Source organism: Lagenorhynchus albirostris, chromosome 15 (assembly GCF_949774975.1).
Source record: "Lagenorhynchus albirostris chromosome 15, mLagAlb1.1, whole genome shotgun sequence".
Taxonomy (NCBI): domain Eukaryota; kingdom Metazoa; phylum Chordata; class Mammalia; order Artiodactyla; family Delphinidae; genus Lagenorhynchus; species Lagenorhynchus albirostris.
Window position 1 is genome coordinate 67,178,468 of NC_083109.1, and position 23,285 is coordinate 67,201,752.

The 23,285-nt window shown below is 42.3% G+C and overlaps 1 protein-coding gene, 1 non-coding gene and 1 pseudogene across 5 annotated transcripts in view; 2 read left to right on the forward strand and 1 right to left on the reverse strand.

Annotated features, from left to right (window-relative positions):
• USP31 (ubiquitin specific peptidase 31) overlaps nt 1–23,285 on the reverse strand; it is a 119,945-nt gene that overhangs the window by 58,856 nt on the left and 37,804 nt on the right. For all 4 annotated transcript variants that reach the window (XM_060125173.1, XM_060125174.1, XM_060125172.1 and 1 more), the window contains exons 6-13: nt 21,670–21,814; nt 17,196–17,376; nt 14,138–14,249; nt 13,439–13,533; nt 11,940–12,017; nt 11,216–11,345; nt 5,332–5,451; nt 2,848–3,073 (exon numbers count right to left, since the gene is read on the reverse strand). In XM_060125173.1, coding sequence (XP_059981156.1) covers nt 2,848–3,073; nt 5,332–5,451; nt 11,216–11,345; nt 11,940–12,017; nt 13,439–13,533; nt 14,138–14,249; nt 17,196–17,376; nt 21,670–21,814 — 1,087 coding nt within the window. The remainder of the gene's footprint in view (nt 1–2,847; nt 3,074–5,331; nt 5,452–11,215; nt 11,346–11,939; nt 12,018–13,438; nt 13,534–14,137; nt 14,250–17,195; nt 17,377–21,669; nt 21,815–23,285) is intronic.
• On the forward strand, nt 6,201–10,265 carry LOC132505510 (T-complex protein 1 subunit zeta-like; annotated as a pseudogene).
• On the forward strand, nt 8,757–8,885 carry LOC132506551 (small nucleolar RNA SNORA22). The gene has a single exon (XR_009535876.1). It is a non-coding gene; the product is annotated as a small nucleolar RNA SNORA22 (small nucleolar RNA).

The window sequence follows — 23,285 nt, forward strand, 5'->3', positions numbered from 1 at the left end:
AACACGAGGTAACACATACTTAAGCATTTAATTAATATTAACTTTGTCTTCTACGGACTTTCCACTAGATCCTCTGTCCCCTTTTTCTCCTTCAAGTACTTCCGAGGGCAAGTAGAGGCCATCCAAACGGCTCCACTACGAGATACACTCCAGGTCGGGATCATTCCTCTCACAAGTGACTGCTGCCGGCAGCGTACTGGAAGAACTAGAACTAAATAGGTTTCGAGAACAAAAGATTGTTGTGTCCAGTCACACTCCACGTCCCCTGTCTCCTGAGGAAGAGCAGGTTGAGAGAGTAACTGTGCTGGGCCAAGGAGGGGGTCTGGGGCCCGAGAGGCTCCTTCACCATGTTGCAGGGGTCTCAGGGTTAACTGCCGGGGAACAATCTCAGAGAGGCTGAAACACCGACTGGCACAGCCTACCCTCCTCTACCTCCCCCTACCTTTATGAATCACTAGCACCCTGGGGTCTTGCTGCAGAAACCACTGAACTGCAGAAACAAAAAGTCCCAGAGAAGTGTTCATGCCAAATAGGCTGAGTGAGAAGGACGCAGAAATCTGAGTCCTGGCCACCTATACAGTAGGAGGACCCTCACATCAAGTCCCCCGACATACAGATGTCCAAGCAAGAAGCCCCCGAATCTACCTGCCTCCCCAGCATGCATGAATGCCCTTAACCCAATAATTCCACTTCTGAGACTCAATCTCAAGGAAATACAGAATTAAAGTACAGAAAAGGTGACTACACACAAATATGTCCATCAGTTACCTTCAAAGTTAAAAACCAGAAACAATATATGTGTTCAACAATGGGGAATGGTTATATCACATTAGAGTTCCATCAACTGAATATTCTTTGGTCATTAAAAATAATATTTACAAAAATTAAGCATCTGTTGGGACTTCCCTGGTGGCACAGTGGTTAAGAATCCGCCTACCAATGCAGGGGATACAGGTTCAAGGCCTGGTCCGGGAAGATCCCACATGCCGCGGAGCAGCTAAGCCTGTTCGCCACAACTACTGAGCCTGTGCGCTAGAGCCCATGAGCCACAACTACTGAGCCCACATGCCACACTACTGAAGCCCGCGTGCCTAGAGCCCATGCTCCGCAACAAGACAAGCCACTGCAATGAGAAGCTCGTGCACTGCAACAAAGAGTAGCCCCTGCTCGCCACAACTAGAGAAAGCCCGTGCAGCAACGAAGACCCAACACAGCCAAAAATAAAATAAATAAAAATAAAAACAAATAAATTTATTAAAAAAAAAATTAAGCGTCTGCCCCATTAGCCCATAAGGGCCTCACGTGTAGGCAGCAGGTTACTAATCCCAATAGCTTCTACTGACCCTCCAGGAGGAGGCTGCTCTGACCACTCTCTCCTCCAGCCCCTGCTCTGTTCACACTTCAACCACAGAACCTAATACACATCCTGCTCTTTCATTTCAAGTGTACCTACACCGCCTCAACCACTTGATTACACTCTTGGAAGACAGAGGTCGAGATCTTTCCATTTCCAGTGTGTCTCTGATGTGACACAGCCCAGTGCAAGCAGGACGTAGAGGAGGTGTTCCATAAAGGTTCACCTGAACAGAGCATTGGACATTTTAAAAAAAGGCCAATCAGGCCAATCACAACAGTATAAAATAATGGCCAGAACGTGGGCTTCCCTGGTGGCGCACTGGTTGAGAGTCCGCCTGCCGATGCAGGGGACACGGGCTCGTGCCCCGGTCCGGGAAGATCCCACATGCCGCGGAGCGGCTGGGGCCGTGAGCGTGGCTGCTGAGCCTGCGCATCTGGAGCCTGTGCTCCGCAACGGGAGAGGCCACAACAGTGAGAGGCCCGCGTACAGCAAAAAATAAAAAAATAATAAATAAATAATGGCCAGAACGTACAGAAAAACACTGGAAGGAAACACCACATATCAAAATGTCACCTACACACAATGGGATATTATCAGCCTTAAAAAGAGGAAATTCTGACAGACGATGCAAAGTGGGTGAATCTTGACTGCATTATGCTAAGTGAAATAAGCCAGACACAAAAGGACAAATACTGTATGATTCCACTTACATGTGGTACCTAGAGCAGTCAGATTCATAGAAAGAATGGTGGCTGCCAGGGGATGGGCGAGGAGTAAACAGCAAGTTACTGTTTAATGGATGCAGAGTTTCAATTTGGGAAGATGAAAGAAACTCTGGAGATGGACAGTGGTGATGGTTGCACAAAGATACGAATGTACTTAATGACACTGAACCGTAGGCTTAAAAATGGTTAAAACGGTAAATTTTGTTGTGTATATTTTACCACAGTTTCTAAAAATGTTACCATTTTTTGAGCACTAATCTCATGGGTTATTTCTGAGTGATAATCTCGTGGGTTGATAGCACTGTTCCGTCTGTCTCTCTCTAGTCTCTAAATTTCATATGATGAGCACTATTGCTTTGACAAATGAAAAAGTAAATTTAACCATACAGCAAAAAGAAAACCCCTTCCAAGTCACTCGAAAGACACTATAAAAGTGGTTCACAACCACTCCAAATAAAAGAGATGTTAGGTCCTCAAGGAAGCAGAGCAAAACCTTAAACGGGGCATGCAGGTGAGGTCAAGAAAGCAAGTCCAGGGTGAGCCAGACGATGTCACCCATCTGCACACACCATTCCCTGCTTGGGTCAGAGCCCGACCAGACGATCTAACTCAGGGCAGAGAACCAAAGGATGAAAACTGCCCTCACGGTTGGCACACTGCCTGCTGGAAGAGAAAGCGAGGTTCTGAAGCAAAGCAACCCTGTCACAAGCAAAACATGTCGGGAGGAATCGTCAGCACAGGCGCCCGGCCTCTCGCGCTGCAGACCTGTGTAGTGCCCCCCTTGCATGGTGCCGTGATGATTGCACACAGCATACAGGTCATAGATGTAGTCCTCAGGGTCCCGCCCGAGTCCGTAGGGCCGTCTCCATGGAGACCAATGGGATGGCAAACTCCAGCTGCTCTGGCTTCTCTTAACCACGTGAGGTGTCATGTCCAGGCCAGTCAGAGGGAACTTCACCATGTTCTGAAGTTTCATACGCTTGTCTCCTTCCTGTGGCAAGAAGAAAAACAAGTTCTGATGATATTTTCGTGCAAGCAGATGGTAGATCAGTCTAGCGTGAAAGGCAGACCCTATCAACTGAAGTAGGGTTGAGTTACCTATCTGACGTTTCCAAAGACACATACAACACAGGGAAACAGATTAACAGTTTTATCTAACTGGAGGAACAGGTTTTACTATCACCAAAAGTGGAACCAGCGATGATCTACATATAAGGGTTAATGAGCCTTCACTGCCTTACCTGATAAAGGGTTCATCCTGAAACCTGTCACGAAAGAGGCATGAAAAGTAATGGAGTAACGACACACGTGAAGGGGAAGCACAGCACTGGCACAGAACAGCCATTCACAGAACAGGGACTCTTTCCTTCCCAGCTCCTCCGACAAATGAACAGTTAACAGTGACCTGACTTAATACAGTCATTTAGTTGACAATCTTGGGCAATCTGTATTTCCCATTAAGCCCACTGGGAAATCCAACCGTCAGTTGAGTAGATATTTACCGAATGTTTCCTGTGTCTATGGGAGCTTTAAAAAATTAATCGGGCACAGATAATTCCCATCCCAAGGAACTATGGACCTACTAAGGGAAGAAAAATGTTCCTAAGAGAAAGGTAGGATGGGTCTTGCATGGTCAGGAAGGTCAGGCTAAAGAACCTGGACCTTGTTCTGCAGTCAAGGGAGAAGCACTGAGGCTTTGAGGGAGGAGGTGATGCCATCAGAGCTGTCATTAAGTAGTGCCCAAAACATGGTAGAAAGGGAAGAGCAGTGGAGGTTACGAAACCAATGAAAAGACACTGCAACTGCAACCAGCTCGGAAGTATCAAAAGTTGGAACTGGCAGGATGACAGCAAGAATGGGGAGAAGGGGACACGTACAGGAGGCAGTGGAGAGGCACAACCAGGCCGAAGAGGTGACTGCCTAGGTGACAGGGAAAGAAGAGTCAAAGATGACACTGCAGTTTTGAGTTGGGGCACTGGAAGGGTGATGATATGTCTTCAAAAGAAACAGAAAGCAAAGGAAGCCAGTCTGTGTGTATGGAAAGAGAAGCTGGGTTCAAACCCTCAACTGGCTGTCCCCCTGAAAGATCCCAATGGAAGCGTACAGCTGGGACACTCAGGGCAAGTGCCCACTCCTCACTACTACAGGAGCTGGACCCCAAACCTGTGTGTGAAGGGCCATCCTGGGGACCATGTGCACGCCCCCGACACATTCACTTCATCAGCCAGCCCTAGACATCTCTCAAGTCTATCCAGGTCTCTCCATCTCCACTGCCGCAACTCCACTGCAAGCCATGGGCCGGCCCCGCCCCCGCGGTGACTGCAAAGGCCTCCTTCAGGTCTCCCTGTCTTCATCCTTGTAGTCTCTAATTCTCCACACAGCAGCCTGAATGGTCTCTTCCAAGCACAAATTTGGTCATGTTGCTTCTCTGCTTCAGAATCCCACTCTGCCCACAAGGACTGCTGGGACGACCAGCCCCTGCCTGCTCTTCTACCTCAACGTACGCCCTTCTCCCCCCGACCCCCGGAGCTGCAGCCACACTGGCCTCAGCTTTCGGCCTCCTGCACCCGCTCTGCACCCGCTGCTCCCTCAGCCACTATACATGTGCGGCCCCGCTCCCAGCTCACCCGGTACCGGCCTCCTCCTAATCTTTCAGATGCAAACTTTCTTACGCCAGGCTCAGACTCCTCCAGCGTTTACCTCTCATTTACCTCTCTTACAAGGCGGCTGCCCAGGGCAACTCTGACCTTAGGAATAGAGAGCCTCTGTGGGGAAACTGACTCACAAAGCAACACAACTCAAAGCAGATTTTCTTTGTATATATTTATGACTCATCTCCACAACTGTACAACTGCTCCTTGGAAGCAGGACAACACCCGTTATTACTTTAGGCAGAAATAGAATTCTACCCACCCCCAAGAAAGGCGCGCAAGTTTTTTTTTTTAATCCCAAAGTGCACTTCCTTGAGCACAACATTTACAAATCTAAAGCAAATCCTCAGGAACAGAGTAAAATACCTGCAGTATGAACTACAGTGGTGAGGATTTAAAGGGCCACAGGACGCGCAAACTGCTCTGGGAAAGAGCAAAACACACGGCTCCAAACGCAGGGGCAGATGCGTGTCTGCGACAACACAGGATCACAGGATCAAACAGGGACACCAAAGAGCTCCCCGCCCAAAAGCCCACCAGTAAGGGGCATAAGAAACTTGGTCACAGCTTTTTTCCCTATGACAGAGGGTTTCCTTACCTGTCGAAATCTCTTTAGATGTATAATGAGCACATCAGGCAGAGTCCAGAGGCTTAAGGTAATGCTCCCCTGCTGCAGCTGCTTACAGTGCGGGCAACGCCAGGCGTCATCTGGGGCAAGCTGAAAACAAGGAGCACGACTTCTGTTAAGAGCCGCTTCAGGCAAGACTTTGCTACAGGAGACGGCCAGACACTTCCCGGCCAGGGCGCGGCACAGCGCTGGATCTCCCCAAACTATGTCCGATGGGAGCCGACAGAAAAACACAATTAAGAGTGGCGCCTGGCTAGAGCTGGCACCCGAACATTGGCTGGACAGACTACCTCTCCAAAAGGAATGACCAGCTAGGTAAATACTGCACAGAGATGTTAGATGCCACAGAAGCACCTCATGCTCAGCATACTCCCAAGCTCAACTCGTCGCCTTTCTACCAATATAGCTCCCTTTTCTCCTCCTCCTGTATGTCCTACCCCAGCAGATACCACAACCACCCGTCAAGAGCAGAACACGGGGGGTTAACCCAAAGCCTCAAACCCTTCCCTCTTCCTCTGCTCCACGTCCATCCGAGGTAACACGCTCTGCCATTCCTCACACCCGTCTCCTCCTCTCCATCCACCGTAATTCAAAGTCCTCACTTACTCTCACCTGGACTTCCTCAAGTCTCTTAATTGTCCTCTCTCCCCCGAGCATCAAACTGCTCCGAACAACCCTCCCCACCCTGCTACCAACAAGATCTTCCTCAGCGTCCATCTGAGCCCTCGAATCCACGTGCGTCACCTCTGCAGGCAAGGGTTTCAGGATGACTGCACAAAGGTACTAACAGAGCAGGTCTGGTAAGAGAGATTTTTAAAAGCTCCTCTGGATTTCAGAAGATGTGTCAGATCTGGGACCATCAACACAATGAGGTAAGGGAAGCCACGGAAACAGATGGCAATGCCCACTCAGATGGAAGAGAAAGAAGCCAAGGACAGGATCTTGCAGAAGGCCGATTTTTAAGGGAAACACAAAGGTCGAGAAACCACCAGAACCTGAGGCTGCACAGTCAGAAAAATAGGCAAATCAGAAGCATTCCTTTTATGCACACCAAGGAAAGAGAGTGGCAAGAACAGGGTGGTTATCAGTACCATAGCCCGCGGAGAGGTCAAATGCAGACTGAGCAGAGGCCACTGAACTGAGCAAACTATGGGCCCCGAGAACTTCGGAGAGCAATGTCAGAAACGCAAGTCAGACAGATGACAAGAGGTTTGGAAGGGAGGAAAGGGAAAGACCTGAAATCACTAAATGGTAAAGTTACACAGAAAAGAAGAGAAAGACCAGCACAGTAGTTTGAAAGGGAAGCAGAAGTGAGGGAGTTATTTTTCCTGAGAGGGAGATCCTGTCATGTGTGTAGGAAAGATGGGGGGAGACAGAAGTCTGGGTGGATAGCAGTGAATCAGAAAGTCAGGCAGGCACAGCACAGGGAGATCAGCTCAGTGCTTTGTGACCACCTAGAGAGGTGGGGAGGGAAACGCAAGAGGGAAGGGATATGGGGATATATGTATATGCATAGCTGATTCACTTTGTTATAAAGCAGAAACTAACACACCATTGTAAAGCAATTATACTCCAATAAAGATGTTAAAAAAAAAAAGAAAGTTAGGCAGGAGGAACCTAACTGTCATCTGGCATATCCACATCTGTGCTAACACGCTATCTACAGATGTGGCCATCAGCCCAGTGCTCGCGGTAAAGGAACAGGTTGTTGTTTTATTTGTTTTTTAATTTCCAATACATCATAAACAGATACTCTTTGATAAGATACAGTAAGAATGTCAAGACAATGTCTGGCAGCTTTGACAGTTTCTACAATACTGCTCGACTTCTGTACTTATCTCGTTGTAAACGGCCACAAAGAGCTGCTAGGCCTGCAGAGCACCCTTGAAGCGTGGCCAGCCTCGCTAACTGCCCAGCAAGGAAGACGACTAGCCCCCGAGGCAGCTGTTCCACTTTCAGGCAGTCTGTTACAAAGTTCTTCCTCTTATTAAGACAAAATCACTCTCCCTGTAATTTCCAATCTCTAATTCTGCTTTTTAGATAAAATTAAGTCCAACCCCTTATCCACAGGATGGCCCTCGAAGTATGTGAAAATAACTGTCAGATCCTCACTTAAGGTCTCCTTCGTCAAGATATACTCAGCCGCGCCATCCCCTATCCACACTCTCTGCTTGTGCCCCGGGATGTCAGTCTCTTAACAGTGAACATTTAAGGTAATGAGAAGAGCAGTGCTATCACCATCTGAGTTCTGGACACTGTTTCTAAAGCATCCTTAGGTAGCCAACAGCGGCTGACACCCACATGACACTGCTAATCATACTGAGCTTGAAGACAACGCGACCCCAAAGTTATCGTCACACAGCCCACTGCTAAGTCTGACCTCCTCCTCTTCCATATCTGGACTGTTATTTTTGGACCTAGTGACTGAGCTCCCCAAGGAACACTCACTCATTCGTTCACTGTGGCATAGATTTGCTGAATGCCTTCCATGGGCCGGACACTGCTAGGCATGCTGGGGTTATTTTACGACCAGGATGGATTCTCTCACCTGCTGTGCCCCAGCCACAGTGGCCTCATTTCTATTCTCAACCTTCCTCTGTCTTGGTCCCCGCTATATTCCCAGTTCCTAGCACAGTACCTGGCACATAGTGTGTACTCAACAGACATGTATTGAATGAACAAAGCCCTATTAAAATGTATCTGGCTAGCTTGAAAGATCAGCGAGATGCTCTGTAGAATCCCAGTGTTATCATCTAGTAGATCTGCTCGCCTGTAAGCTTTGTGACATTCTCAGACATCTCCCAAATCAATTTAAAAAAAAAAAAAAAGCTAAATAGGATAAGGTGCCACATACAGCATGTGATCAACCAGTTTCAAAGCCAATTATTTATATAAGTCCAAGACTGGAAAAATACGTCTAATGAAAAACTATTAAAAGAATCAGCTGTTAACTGCTTGGGGGAGAAAAGACTTAGAAGATGAAAACTATTTTCAAATATTTGAAGAACAAACAAGTAGAATAAAATGAAGACCTGTCCTCTGTTCTTGACGACCTGAGAGTTCACCTGCTGGCTGTAGCAACCAGGGACATATTTCAGGTTAATGTCAGTCACCATCAGAGATACCCTAAGAGAAAATGGTGTCTCTGAAAAACAGCGGCTGGATAATCACCTATTTGAAATTAGGTAGAACTCAACCATTAGAAAAAAGAAATTTTAAAGCCCCCTCTGACCCTGAAATTGCATGATTCCCTATATGCAAGAGTGAGCAGTAAGAATCAGTAGCCAGAATTATGATCCTAAACATCAACTCAAAATCAGATGAACTCCAAGAGCTCTCGTCAAGGTTTCTCAAGGCGCCTGAACCTGGAGAGGTTTAAAAACCACAAAGGCCTGTTGCACAGTGAACACCAAGAGTGCCTTAGTTCCTTGGTTTCAACTCTGTGCTAGAGCAATGTCTGTTCTTTTCCTCTACACTGAAAGCTTATTTATCTTTTGTAAAGTATTCAGAAAGTCAGCACATCATATTAGTTGTATTAAAGGGTATGAATGATCCAGAATATCCTTCCATAAATCTGCTTTATCACGAACTATAGTTGCATCTAACTGAAGATCTCTAGTATTAGTGGTGGTTTTGTAACCATGTGTTTGTTATAGGATCTTCATCTCAGAATAATAACAGAAGGATTTGAAGCTGCAAAGAAAAAGGCACTTCAGTTTTGGCAACTAGTCAAAATATACAAAGAGATGAACAGTGAAAAAACACTTACAGACGTGGCCAGAACATCTCTACATACGAAAATTCATGCTAAACTTGCTGACGTTTTAACAGACGCTGTAGTGGACTCCATTTTGGCCATTAAAAAACAAGATGAACGTAGTGACCCCTTCATGGTTGAGATCACAGGGATGAAACATAAATCTGAAACCTATACAAGCTTAATCAGAGGTCTTGTTTTGGATCATGGGACATGGCATCCTGATATGAAAAAAAAAGTAGAAGATGCATACATCTTCATACGAAATGTGCCATTAGAATATGGAAAAACAGAAGTGAATTCTGGCTTTGTTTTTAATAAGCGTGCAGAAGAGAGAAATTAGTGAAGACTGAAAGAAAATTCGCTGAAGATGGAGTTAAAAAAATAATAGAACTTTGAAAGAAAGTGTGGTGGTGATTCAGATAAAGGATTTGTTATTATTAATCAAAAGGGAATTGACCCCTTTGCCTTAGATGCTCTTGCAAAAGAAGGCATAATAGCTCTGCATAGACCTAAGAGAAATGTGGAAAGGCTGACGCTTGCTCGTGGTGGGGTAGCTCTAAATTCTATTGATGACCTAAACCCTGATTGTTTGGGAAATGCAGGACTTGTCTACGACTACAGACTGGGAGAAGAGAAGTTTGACTTAATTGAGAAACGTAACGTCCATCACATTACTGGTCAAAGGACCAAATAAGTACACACTCACACAAATCAAAGAGGCAATCAAAGGTGGCTTGACAGCTGTTAAAAATGTTATTGATGATGCCTGTGTCATTCCAGGTACTGGTGCAGTGCAAGTGGCAATGGAAGAAGCCCTGATTAAATAAAAGCCCAGTCAGTGTGAAGGGCAGGGCCCAACTTGGGAGTTCGAGTATTTGCTAATGCAGTGCTCATTATTCACAAGGCTCTTGCTCAGAACTCTGGTTTGGACCTTCAGGAAACACTAGTTTGAGTCCAAGCAGAACATTCAGGTCAGCTTGTGGGTGTGGACCTGAACCCAGGTAAGCCAATGGGAGGCATATGGGAACACTACTATGTAAAGAAACAGCTTCTTCACTCCTGCACTGTAATTGCCACCAACATTCTCCTGGTTGATGAGATCATGAAAGCTGGAATGTCTTCTCCGAAAGGAAGGCTGAACTGAAGCTTCCCTTGTATCACCTGAATCATGAAGACTCTCCAGAGTGATATTAAGAATATAGCTATAGAATTTTGCTCCAAGCTTCAAATGATTTTCAAAGGAATTTTCTTTTCCCATATGAAAAAAGGACAGAATACTGGCACCTATTCAAATTCTGAAGTTCTGAAATTATATTTACAGTATTTTTTTAATTGCACTGCAGTGTACACACATACAGCAGGCCATATTTATCCAATAACAGGATGTTTTGCTTTAGCTTCAGTTATATAAAAATATATGTTAGATAAACATGTTATCTACCTTGTTATTAAATATTCCTGTTGAAAAAAAAAAAAACACATAGGCAAGGGTCCTATCCACTATTTGTCCATCCATTCATTCAAATATTTACTGAGTACCTACGATCTGCAAACACTATGCTAAGTAGTCTAAAGCATTGTCCAAGAGAACTTTATGTCTATATCTACACTGTCCAATACGAGTCACTAGCCACATGTGTCTCCTGAGCCCTTGAAATGTGGCTAATGCAACTAAGGAACTGAATTTTTAATTTTAATTAATTTTAATTAAAATGGCACCTATGTTCTTAGTTCCAAAAAGTTGAGAACCACTGATCTAGTTACTAAGGAAAATAATTTAAAATCTCTAAATTGAAACAAAAATATAACTTTATCATTAACCATTAAAAAGTAAAAAGAAAAAAAAAAAAAGGAACTATACAAAGGTTCACATCTAGAGCATTTCATTTAATCAAGGTTTTCCAGAAATTTAAACTACTTTTTGTTAAAATCCTAAGAGGAATAACACTAAGATGCACATCACATGTGCAAAACCTATGTAAATGCAAAAATCCTTGGGGAGTTTTCTGGTGCATAATTTGTTTCCCCACTGTCATCTTGTCCTGGGCCCTCCCTCCTACCCTCACCACCCAACAAATGCTGCCCAACCCTTACCCGCTCCTCTTTGGTGTAGAGTTGGAAACACTGGGATAAAGTGCAAGTTTGAGGCTGATGGTGACGCTCCCTTTGCAGCCGGACACTTTCTGCATCAGGGATATACTCATCTTCGGTATTTACAAACAAGCTGCAATCAGGGGAGAAAAAGCATGTATTAGAGAATGTCTTGGAAAGCTGATACAAAATACAATTAACAGCTTCACAACGTGGCTGTAAATTCATAACCAAAAAGGTCAATATATAAGAAAGTAAAAGTGGCAATCCAACTTTTCTATGTTCCAAAATGTCGTGAGACGTTCTCTATCTATAACGTTATTTTCAAGAAATAACTTGGAATTGTTTTTTCTGGGATTGGGCACAAACTGTACTGATTAATCATATATTCTTGTCCTCTGTATCAAAGGGCATGCATTTGGCATAACTTGCTAGAGTTAATGGGTCTGTAATAAAAGAAGTAATTTGACCTACACAGTAGTTAATGAATATATAGCTTCTGTCTCATTAGCAGCAAACAAATGTTCTAAGGTTTTGGGATCCAGATGACAGAATGTGTAGGAGAGAAATAATAAATTACTTAAATAAAGGATCAGCAACACACTTGGATACTTAGCTAAAGAAAACAGAGGTTTGTGTTTCAGCTAATTTGAAAGATCAAAGGTATGCTATTATAGTGATAATTAAGACAATGACTCTACAAACACTAAGTAAAAAAAATACTTACAAATCTTTTGTCTCCTTGTCCCATTCTACCACTAATTTCACATGAGCAGTGCCACCTGGTCCACAAGATTTTAGTGCCCTATAGGATGGGGAAGGAAGTCACATATTACTTTCTAAATAAATGATTTTAATTAAATATACATCCTATTTGAAATCTGAAATCATAGTGTGATTGCTGAAAATCTTCATCATCGTTCCCCATCAGAAAAGGTTTCTGACCATTATAAACTCTTATTTAATAACTTGATTACAACTGGACTGAAAAATCCTTAAATTAAAATATTCAATATGGAAATAAAGATATTGGAATAAATTTAGTACCACACTATAAGGTCATCCACAATAACTCTTAAGATGTTATGATCTTTCCAATTTTTGTCCAATATCTCACCAAATCAATAGAGACTGGACGGGACGATAGTCTCTCTGGGAACAAACTCTGCTCCTGCATCTCTCCACCTGCCCCCATAGGCCACGCTTGGTCCCTGGACCATGCCCACACCAATGTAAACTGTGCCTTCCTACAAGGCACCCCTCAAGTTTCACCTCACTTATTTCCCCTGAGCTCCTTGGCTCCTTGGGCATCTCCTGAGATACTCAGCATTAACTGTCAGTATTACCCATCAAATAGTTTTTAAGTTTTGCAATGTTTTGGATCATTATCTAATCTATTAACTCTAATCTCTAAAACCAAACAGTGAGTTGCTTTCAAACAGAACCATGTTGTATACTTTTTTGGAATCCTGAAATGCAGGGCACTACGATATTTGTTGAAAAAGTCATTATAATAAAAACAATAATGTGTTTTTATATTTATATGTATCCACATATGTATCGTGTGTCTATATACACATATCTCTATTACTTTATTAATAACAGAAGTATGTAGAAGCACAGAGATAGCAGAGGGAGAAGATAATTCTAAGGGGGAGAGGAGGGACAGTGTGAAGAGAGGCTCAGAAGGAATGAATTATCAACAGAGGAAACTACACGTGCAAAGGCACACATAAAACCATATTGTGCGTTCAAACAATCCTCAGTACTTTGATGCTGCTGAATGTTTAATATAGTGGGGAGAAGAAAGAGGCCTGACAGAAGGGAAGTAGTCAGGGTTCAAACTGTGGAGAACTTCACATACTGTGGAAACTGGGCTTTATCTTTGAGGCCACGGGTTACCATTTAAGGATTTCAAGGAGGAAAGTGTTATGATTAGAATCCTACTTTGGAAAACTTTTATCTTGGTGAATATGAAAGTGCAATTCATCTGCGGTCCTGAGACCAATCAATTTACTTTCCTAACATCAGTACTCTAGGCTTTCCCGATTCCAAAAAAGATCATAAAACATATCCTACTCAAATATGAATCAAAATTAAAATAAGTGTTTACTTTCTAAGTGAGCCTGGAGGACCCACCACACTTATGTGGAAATTACATCAGACATCACTAGAAATTACACACAAACATATATGAAAGTCTAGAAGGTGATTTTTTTTTTTTACCTTTCTACTGTTGGGTGGCACAGGGGCTGCTCCTCCTGGGGCAGCAAGTATGTTATTCCCACGACACTGACCACTCGCAAACTGAATGGACACACCTGCAACAAATGGCAAAGGTAAATCAGGCTGAGTTTCTCTTCGAGGGCATGTGGTTCACCGGGGCATTTCCAAAACAGATTAGAGCGAGAGCAAACTGTTTTGCGAAATGCTTCTCTACAACATTCTGTGAGGCTGTTGAGCCACTCTAATACACTTTAAGTATGATTACCCCAAATGCATTAACATATCAAATATGTTACGCAAGACATGTAATATGTTACTTTAGCTGAACATTAATATAAGTCTTCCACGGATACCTTAACAAAGAAATCATAATTTTGAAAATATATAGATAGTCTACAAAATCTCTCCAAGCCGATCATGTGCTAAACGTTATTAGACAAACATTATAAAGGAACACCCGGCAGTGCATGGAAAACCGTGCAGTGGTCAGCTCCCTTCATAAAATGAGGGACAGTCCTCATTCTGGAAAACCTGAACACAGCAGATTTTACTACGCAGCTTTTCTCCAGGGCTCCCCAGCATTCCAGCTCAGTGTCTGGTCTTCCCTAAGGGCAAAGGTCTGAACTTCCAGTCTCACTGTAATCACTTTCTTCACTGGGTACACACATGCTATGCTGGAGTACCAAAAGGCTTACACACCTGAATGCCAACTGTGGGCCTCAAGAAATACTTCATCTTCTCCAAGATTTCCCTCTGCAGAAGGTCCCATGCTATTGTCTTCTCTAAGTGCAGCACAAAAGGTAGTCCAAATCTAGCACACATAAATATTATAATCACCTTAAAAGGTATGACAATTCCTTTAATACTGTAACTCCTTATTCATGACCTTTTTAAATGGAATCACAATACAATTAGTTTTAGGACAGTTCTCAAAATAAAACAAACAGGAAATTTAATACTCTCATAAGTGGATGAAACAGTCAGAAGGGAAACTGAGATTTCTAAATGAAATTTAACAACTCATACACCAAAATGGCTTTTAACAGAGTATGGTGCCAGGTAATAAGATGACAGGATTAGTGGAGATGGGGAGGAAAGCAGGTGGGAGTGGACACGAGTCTAGCAAGCAGCATGGGTCAAACATAGAAGGGGTTACTAGGTGCCAGAGGAAAAGACAGGGCTGGAAGGTCTAGCAGGGAGGCAGCCACATCCGGGTGGCCTGACAACAAGGAAGGCACTGGCAAGTAAGTGACACTAAAAGTCAGCTCCTAGCCTAGGGTAGAAGTCACATGGCCCCTGCCAGGTTTCCTATCCAGTGCTGAGCTCACAGGTGTTAGAGAATCAGAGGCAGAGCCATGGTTCTCAGCAGTGGCTGCAGGCTGAAATCAGCGAGGGAACTTTAAAACACAATGATTCCCCCGAGATTCTGCTGCAATCCCTCTGGTCTGTGGCTGGAGCACTAAGGCTGTTTGAGGAGCTCCCCAGGTGATTCTAATATGCAGCCAACGTGGAGGAGCACTGGCCTAGCCTTAACTCTCACCCAAGCCCCAGCCATTCAGACCTGCATGCTGTGCTCTGAATGCGTCCGACTCACACCGCCAACGTACAGCCAATTCCCTCAGTCTGGACTACCCTTCTCACTCTTCGTTTAAGCTATTTCCTACTCGTCCGCAGAAGGAGCCACTGGCACCCTGTTGATCTGTTCCCTGAGCTCGGCTGCACTACAAATACTGCCTGCTTATTCTGCTGCCTCCACCAACAGACTGTGTTACCTGACAGCAGGAACTGTGACCGACTTATCTTCCTAGCCCAAACAGCCATACCTAGACAACAGTAGATGCTGAATGAATGAATGAACAAGTGAATAAACAAACAGATAAACCCTGACTCAGGCCAAAGCGGGGGTGCTAAGGTCACCAAGAAACCCGCTCCTAACAAGTACCAGTTTACTCACAGTAGTACTCAAGAGTGAGCCTACCTTCCTAAAGACAACTGTGATGCGAAATAAGTTACAAGCACGATGTGTAAATCAGTAGGCCATATTTTTCACACGACGATGCCCTCACCTTTAAGAGACTAGCATCATGAAAGGGATTTCATAATTTCTTTATTTTATATAAATACGATGAGCTGCCTTTTCTTCTGTCCCTTAAACATGTCAAGCTCCTTCTAACCTCAGCAACTTTTTTTCTTTTTAATTTTCATTGGAGTATAGTTGATTTACAATGTTGTGTTAGTTTCAGGTGTACAGCAAAGTGAATCAGTTCTACATATACATATATCCACTCTTTTTTAGATTCTTTTCCCACATAGGGGATTACAGAGTACTGAGTAGAATTCCCTGTGCTATACAAGTAGGTCCTCATTAGTTATCTATTTTATATATAGTAGTATGTATATGTCAATCCCAATCTCCCAATTTATCCCTTGCCCCCTTTACCCCGGTAATATCCAGAGAAAACCGTAATCCGAAAAGATACCTGCACCCCAATGTTCACAGCAGCACTATTTACAGGAATCAAGACGTGGAAGCACCCTAAACGTCCATCAGCAGAGGACTGGATAAAGATGTGGTACATATATACAACAGAATATTACTCAGCCATAATCTCAGCATCTTTGTACTCGATGTCCCCTCTTCACGGGATCCCCTCCCAAGAGGCTCACACAGTTCGCACCTTCCCACTCGGCTCAGCCCAGCTGCTGCGTCCTCAGGGAGGCCCCCCTCGCCTCCCTCTCTAATACGGTTTTGCTAGAGACCCCACCAGCACGTTCTATCACACCCGCATGTTTTAACATCTTGTCTTTAGTGGCTCTGTCCTAACTAGGATGCAAGCTCCATGAGAACACACAGATCCTGCTGTATCCCTAGTGTTCAGAATAGTGGCCAACACACTGTACAAACACTAAAGTAGCTGCTAATGAACATCATAAATATACAAATCAACACATTTTGCTTCTACATTATTTACCATTCTTAAATAAGAAACTTATTTCAAAGCAACATTTTAAAAAGTTAATATAAATGCTACTCTGACAAATATTAGAAACACAGTATCCTTCCTCCCTGAGACACAACCATATCTCGTTATTACTCAAGTTACATTACTATTGTGATAAAGTTACTTTAAAAGTAACTCCCATACAGAAACTAACATAACATTGTAAAGCAAGTATACTCCAATAAAGGTGTTTAGGAAAAAAAAAAAGAAAAGTAACTCCCATAAATTCTTACAGAAGGAAACAGATTTGAGAGAGATTTCTAACTCCCAAATGTCTGACTACATGCAGCTGAATGAATACTGGTGCCATTTGCCAAGCCAGGAAATACTGGAGGGTCAGGTTTATAGGGAAACACAATGAGTTCAGTTTGGAACACAAGACTGAGGTGCACGTGCCATCCAAGTAGATTTGTTAAGAATAGAAGAAAAAATGCTGTAAAGAAAGTAGCTGGATATAGGTCTATAGGTCTAGATACCCAGGAGGATCTTGAGCTGAAAATATACAAGAGAAATGTGCCTTTAAAAACTACATGAGCTTGGGAGCCATTCTAACTCAGATCTTATCATCCTAATTTTATCTTCTCCCCCTCCCAACCCCTCAAATCAGGTCAATTTACACACATGCTCTTTCTAAATATCAGAATCAACAATTAACTACTAAAAGTAAGGATTTTTTTATCCCTACTTTTTAAAACATTTGAAAATATTAGACTTTTAAAGTCTCCATATTTATTGGAAAATAAGTTGGTCTTCACCTTTTCCCTTGCTGCCCAGTGCAGGCTCGGTTACACACTAACAGAACAATCTTGTCGCTTCCTGCTGTCGTGGGGGTTAAGTCCGCTCTCCCCTGCTTTGCTGCTGCTTGTGTAGAAGAAGACAGTCTATAATGATCCAAGCCAAATTTCAAGTGGTTTAGGTTGTTGTTTAAGTGGATTCCTAAAACAAAATGAAAACTTACTTTATCTCTTCAAAATTTTTTATTCTTTCATTACAAAAAATTTACCCATTAGAGAAATTAAGAAGTTGTCATTATGTTATTTAAGCTGCAATTGAAAAAAGGAACAAATGACCTACTTTGAGATTACTCATCTAGTCATAAGAAAATTTTTTGCATCCATTATTTCATTTAAACTCGCCTTACCTACCTACTACCTTAAAAACTGAAAATTAAAACTCTTCACTTCAATGAATATTAGTTTTAGAATGGCAAGTTTGCAGAGATGACCCACCAAGACAAACTTAAAGTGTGACCATACAAGCAGCAACCAAATAAAAAAATTTTAATAAAAAATAAAGACTAGTACATGTAGAATGATCTTCAATATTCCAATAGCAGCTTCTTTTCCCCACTTTAGACCCAGACTTATAAGAAACTCACAGCCATTACGGAACTTTAATACAATCAACTAGCCTGGATTGACCTACAATAAAGTGAACAAAAATATATGTTTGACAGGCACAGTGCTGGTTGCTAAAAACCAGGTCTTCAGACATGCCCCAAAGCAGAGCTATCTGTCAATCAGAGGTACTTAGCAATTCAGCACCTAGCACAAGGTCCTGCACTTAGGAGGAACTCAATAAATGCTTGACTAAATAATTGATCATTTCTTTAATCCTTTGGAAGTATAGCCTAAGGAAATGAAACCCCAAACTGGAGAACAGAAGAAGCCCTCCACCACTACCACACCAAAGAAATAATAACAATATCACCAAAAGGGGAATAAAATAAAAGGTGGTTTACACAAAAGTATCCATAGCAAAACTCCAGCAATAACCTAAATATCCAGCAACAGGAGATTTGCTGAACCTATTAACATACAGAGTTAATACTCAAATAAATTCCAGATTAATTAGAGTTTAGAAACGAGAACACAGAAACTAGAAATAAGGAAGAACTGAATCTTCACCAAGCTATTAGAGGGAAGAAAACTTTTTAAGCTTAAATACCATAGAGAAATCACAAAAGAGCAGCAGATTTCACTTCACAACCACCTTAAACTCTGGTATGAGAAAAATAAATAGAAGTCTGAATCTGAGACAATTAACAGGCTCATTTCCCAGGTTCTTGGCAGAAGTAAGGCTGGGAAGACCAGTTCTGCTAAAAGTGATCAGGATTCCCAAGGAGATGAGAGGATGCCACTCAACTGCTCAGAAATCAAACTCCGCATTCATAGTCCAGGCCCATCACTACCAACCGTGTGACCTGGGCCCGCGACCTAACCTCTCTAAGTCTCAGCTCCCTCACCGGTGAACTGGGGAAGACAGTAGCCTCATATGCACCAACAAAATATTGATGAGGCCTTTGTGAAGAACAGAGGCTTACGCATATTCACTAGTGGTATATTCTTCCAACAAAGGCGCTCTCTGGCTAGACTATATAACCTTGGACCTCACCAAGTTCATCTATACATAGAAACTTAGTGTTAACTGTAAGCAACTGGGGTATGAAGGGGGACTGGGGGAAATTTTCAGTTAAACAAACGTTAACTGGGCTCTCGCTGTGTATTACGAAGTACACTAAACTGCTAGGTGCAGAAAGATAAAGCAAAGTGTAGTCCCAACTGCAGAGAATTTCACAGTTTGGTAGGAAGGATAGAGAACAGAGCATTTCCATACAACGTGCCAGTGTCAGAGATGAGCAGAAGCTACACTGGAACACAGGAGAGCAGAAGTCGGTCAGCCAGTCTGGGGTGGGGGAAGTGAGGAAAGGTTTTCTGGACAAGGTGATGATTGGCTATTGTTTACTATAATGCAACTAAAATTAGAAAACAATTTAAACAAACAAAAGCACATGCCTGAAAACACAACAACTAGAAAATAAACAAAAAAGCTCCCAAGTCAAAGAATGACAACTGAAATAAGACTCAAAAAAATAATAATGTAAATATGAGTAGACCAGAGAAAACTGAATCCTAAGCTGGCAGTGCAGAAAGCCGGCCAACCCAAAATACAGAAGTACCAAAGGTTCAGAGACTAGAGGCACCAGAGACCTCCAGAAGTAGAGGTGAAGGAAAAGAGGAACTAAAATAAGAACTTTCAACAGGGGTACCAAGGCCATTCAATGAGGAAAGAATAATCTCTTCAACAATGGTGCTGGGACTACTGAATATTCACATGCAAAAGAATGGAGTTGAACCCCTACTTCACACCACACGCAAAGATTAACTCAAAATGAGTCAAAGACCCAAATGTAAGAGTTAAAACTATAAAACTCTTACAAGAAAACACAGGTAAACCTCATGGCCTTGGATTTGGTGGTGGATTCTTGGATATGACTTCATAAAATTAAGAACTTCTGTGCATCAAAAAACACTACCAAGGAAGTAAAAAGATAGCCCATGGAATGAGAGAAAATATTTGCAAGTCATATATCTGATACAGGTCTAGTATCCAGCAGATATAAAGAACTCTTACAACTCAAAAACAAAAAGACAAGCAACACAATTTTGAAGTAGGTAAAGGACTTGAATAGACATTTCTCTAAAGAAGATACACAAATGGCCAAAAACCACATGAAAAAATATCAACATGATCTGTCATTAGGAAAATGCAAATAAAAATCACAATGACATACCACTTTGCACCCACTAGGATGGCTATAATCAAAAAGACAGAAAATAACAAACATTGGCAAGAATGTGGAGAAATTATAACCCTCATATATTGTTGGTGGGAATGAAAAATGATGCAGTTGCTATGGAAAACAGTCTGGCAACTCCTCAGAAAGTTAAACATAGAATTACCATATGACCCAGCACTTCCACTCCTAGGTACATACCTACAAAGGAACTGAAAATAGGTATTCAAACAAATACTTGTACATGAATGGTCATAGCAGCAGTATTTCATAATAGCCAAAAGGTGGAAACAATTCAAATGTCCATCAACAGATGAATGGATAAACAAAATGTGGTATATACATATAATGGAATAATACTCAGCCATAAAAAGGAATGAAGGACTGATACATGCTACAATGTGGATGAACCTTGAAACACTATGCTAAGTCAAAGAAACAAGTCGCAAAAGGCCACTTATTATACGATTCCATTCATATCGAAATCTAGACTAGGGAAATCTATAGAGACAGAAAGTAGAATAACGACTGCTTAGGACTGGGTGGGATGGGGAGATTGGGAGGTGTCCTTAGGGGAGACAAAGTAGGAGCTAATGAGACGGGAGCTGGAAAAATGAATTTTTAGCAAAGCGAACAGTAGGGAAAGTATAAAAGCATGTGGCATGTTCCAGAAATAAAGAGTAACTTGGATAGGGTACATGGGGAAGAAAATGGAATATAGTAGAGGCTGAAAAAATGGCAAGGACCAAATCATGAGGGGCCATCCATTCTTCCCAGGTATTCAGATTTAATCGCAGACAAAGGGAAGCACTGATAAATCAATAAGCACATAACGTGGTCAGAACTGTACGTCAGAATAAGTCTGGTGGTGCTGTGAAGAAATAACTGAACGGGAGAAAGCCCAGGGATAAAGAAGTTACTAGAAAAGCCCAGTTGAGACTGGTCTGCACTGTGTCAGTCGCAGTAGAATGCAGAGGAAAACTTCAGTTGTGAATTTAAGTCAAAATCTGAGGGAGAAGTGTTTGGGTCCAGCTTGGGTGAAGAGAAGGATGGTGATGCCGCATTTCACAGAAGAAACGCAAGAGGAGCTAAGAAAGAAACGCTCAGTGTAAGATACCTGCAGGACTATAAATAGAGTTTCCAGTGGACAGCTGGAAGTCAGGGAGTGGAACCAGAAGAAAAGTGGTGGCTAGTGGAGAGTTTAGCTCTAAAAATCCCCAGTAGAAAATACTGACAAGACTGGGTAGAGCAGCGGTTCTCAAACTTTCACACGCATCAGAATCACCTGTTAAAAACAGACTGCTGGGCTCTGCCCCCAGCGTTTCTGTTCAGCAGGTCTCGAGTGGCACCTAAGAATTTGCATTTCTAATCAGTTCCCAGGAGACACTGATGTTTTGACAACCACTGGAGTACAGCAAACAGAATAGAAGCCCTAGGATCTTGAAGAACACTAAGGCCAGGAACAAAGTTTTTCCCAAGAACTGCCTTCTGCCAGGGAAATATGTTACCTAAAATTTATACCATCATAAAAAGATGTGTTATGTGTATTTTACCACGATTTTAAAAAATTATACCATCATATAATCTAAGAGGATAGACATTTGTTAGACCTGCAAACCCAGGTGGTATTATGGAAACAGATACTCATTTACCTCTTTGACTGAGAATTCCTCCAGGCCTAAATATTTCTGGAGTCTCGAAGGCAAAAATGCAGTCGCTTTCATGGACTGTTTCCAGGTCGTCTGTGTCACAAAAGGAACGATGGAACCCATCATAGTACATTTCTGTTAACACAATCTAAAAATGGGAAAAATGTAAATAGTTGGATAACTGGAAAGTCAATATGAATTGATCTCCCAATCCAGCTGTGAACATCTCCAGACCAGCAGGACTGCAGTGATCTGAGGGCTTGGAAACACCTCATCAAGCCGATGTGATTTGCCTTTAATAAGAGAGTCTCGGAAGCACAATATCTTCTATGATTGTATAACAACATACTTTGATTTCAGAGTGCTGTGGCACTAAATCCAGAGTTTCCTCTAAGTTTTGGTGAAGAGACTCAGCAGATACAAAGTCTAAGGCCCTTCTTTCACAGGGGGAAGAAACTAAAGAGAGACGGAGTGACTTGCCTAAGGTTATACAACTACTCAGCCTCGTAGCGAGGACAGAGTCCACATCTGACTCCGAGACTTTCTCCTACCATTAAATTTTCTTCTTTTCAGATTAAAAAATGTCAAATAATCATGGACATTTGTGTTGGAAAAAAAATGAAATCAACTCAAATGTCCAACAAAAGGAACTAGTTAACTATACTATAGTTCTACTGGAATTATAAAGCGCTTCCAAAGAATGAGCTGCATATATTTGCACTAACGTGGAAAGATCTCCTAAGTAAATATTAAAAGTAGGGAAAGAAAAATGTGACTACACGGTTCCATTTTCATAAAATATTAATATAGTACATGCACAGGAAAAAATATGAATGAATATACAACACAGTATTCAAGTTAGTAACCCTTAGTTCTTAAGATACTTAGTACAAGATACTTTCACTTCTAAGTTGAGTTTCTGAAATGGTTGAGTATTTTGTAATGAAAGAAAAACAAAAGATGGGGAAAAAGACAATGGAGACATTTAGAGACCTCATTACGTGCTCAGCAGCACCCTCTAGTGAAAAAGCACTGGACTGAGCTTGAAGAAGTTCCAATTCTGGCCTGCCACCGCCAACCAGCCCTGTGATCTTGAACAAGTCACATGGTTTCTCTGGGCCTCCTTCAAATGAGGGGGTTGGACTGGACCCCTAAGGTCCCCTCTACTATCACAAACATACTATGAGTTGATGAGGTGAAAGGAGCTTGGTGGCATATTCCACAAACAGTCCAAGAAAAATATTTCTGGCCCTTTTTTCTTCTAATGATTTTAATGACCGTATTGTTTTCCTGAAGGTGAACATGCAAGTATAATTCACTTTCTCCAGCAAGCTGAGGTCAAAAACAAACTTGTAATTACATCACTCATTTAAACAATGCAAAAAGAGCCAGACAGCACTGGAAGATTTAAAGATACAGACAGATCTGCCTCGGACACACACCTAAGCCTCCCTCTTTCTGTCTTTTCCCTCACCTTGAATTTAAAATAAATAAATAAGTAAATAAATCAATGAGCACCTCAAAGTAAGGAAAAATGTGAACATTTTATCAATCTGCCAGTACTTGGCCTATGAAAATATGAGATATTTGCTATATCAGGGCAACACTGCTGGTTGTTT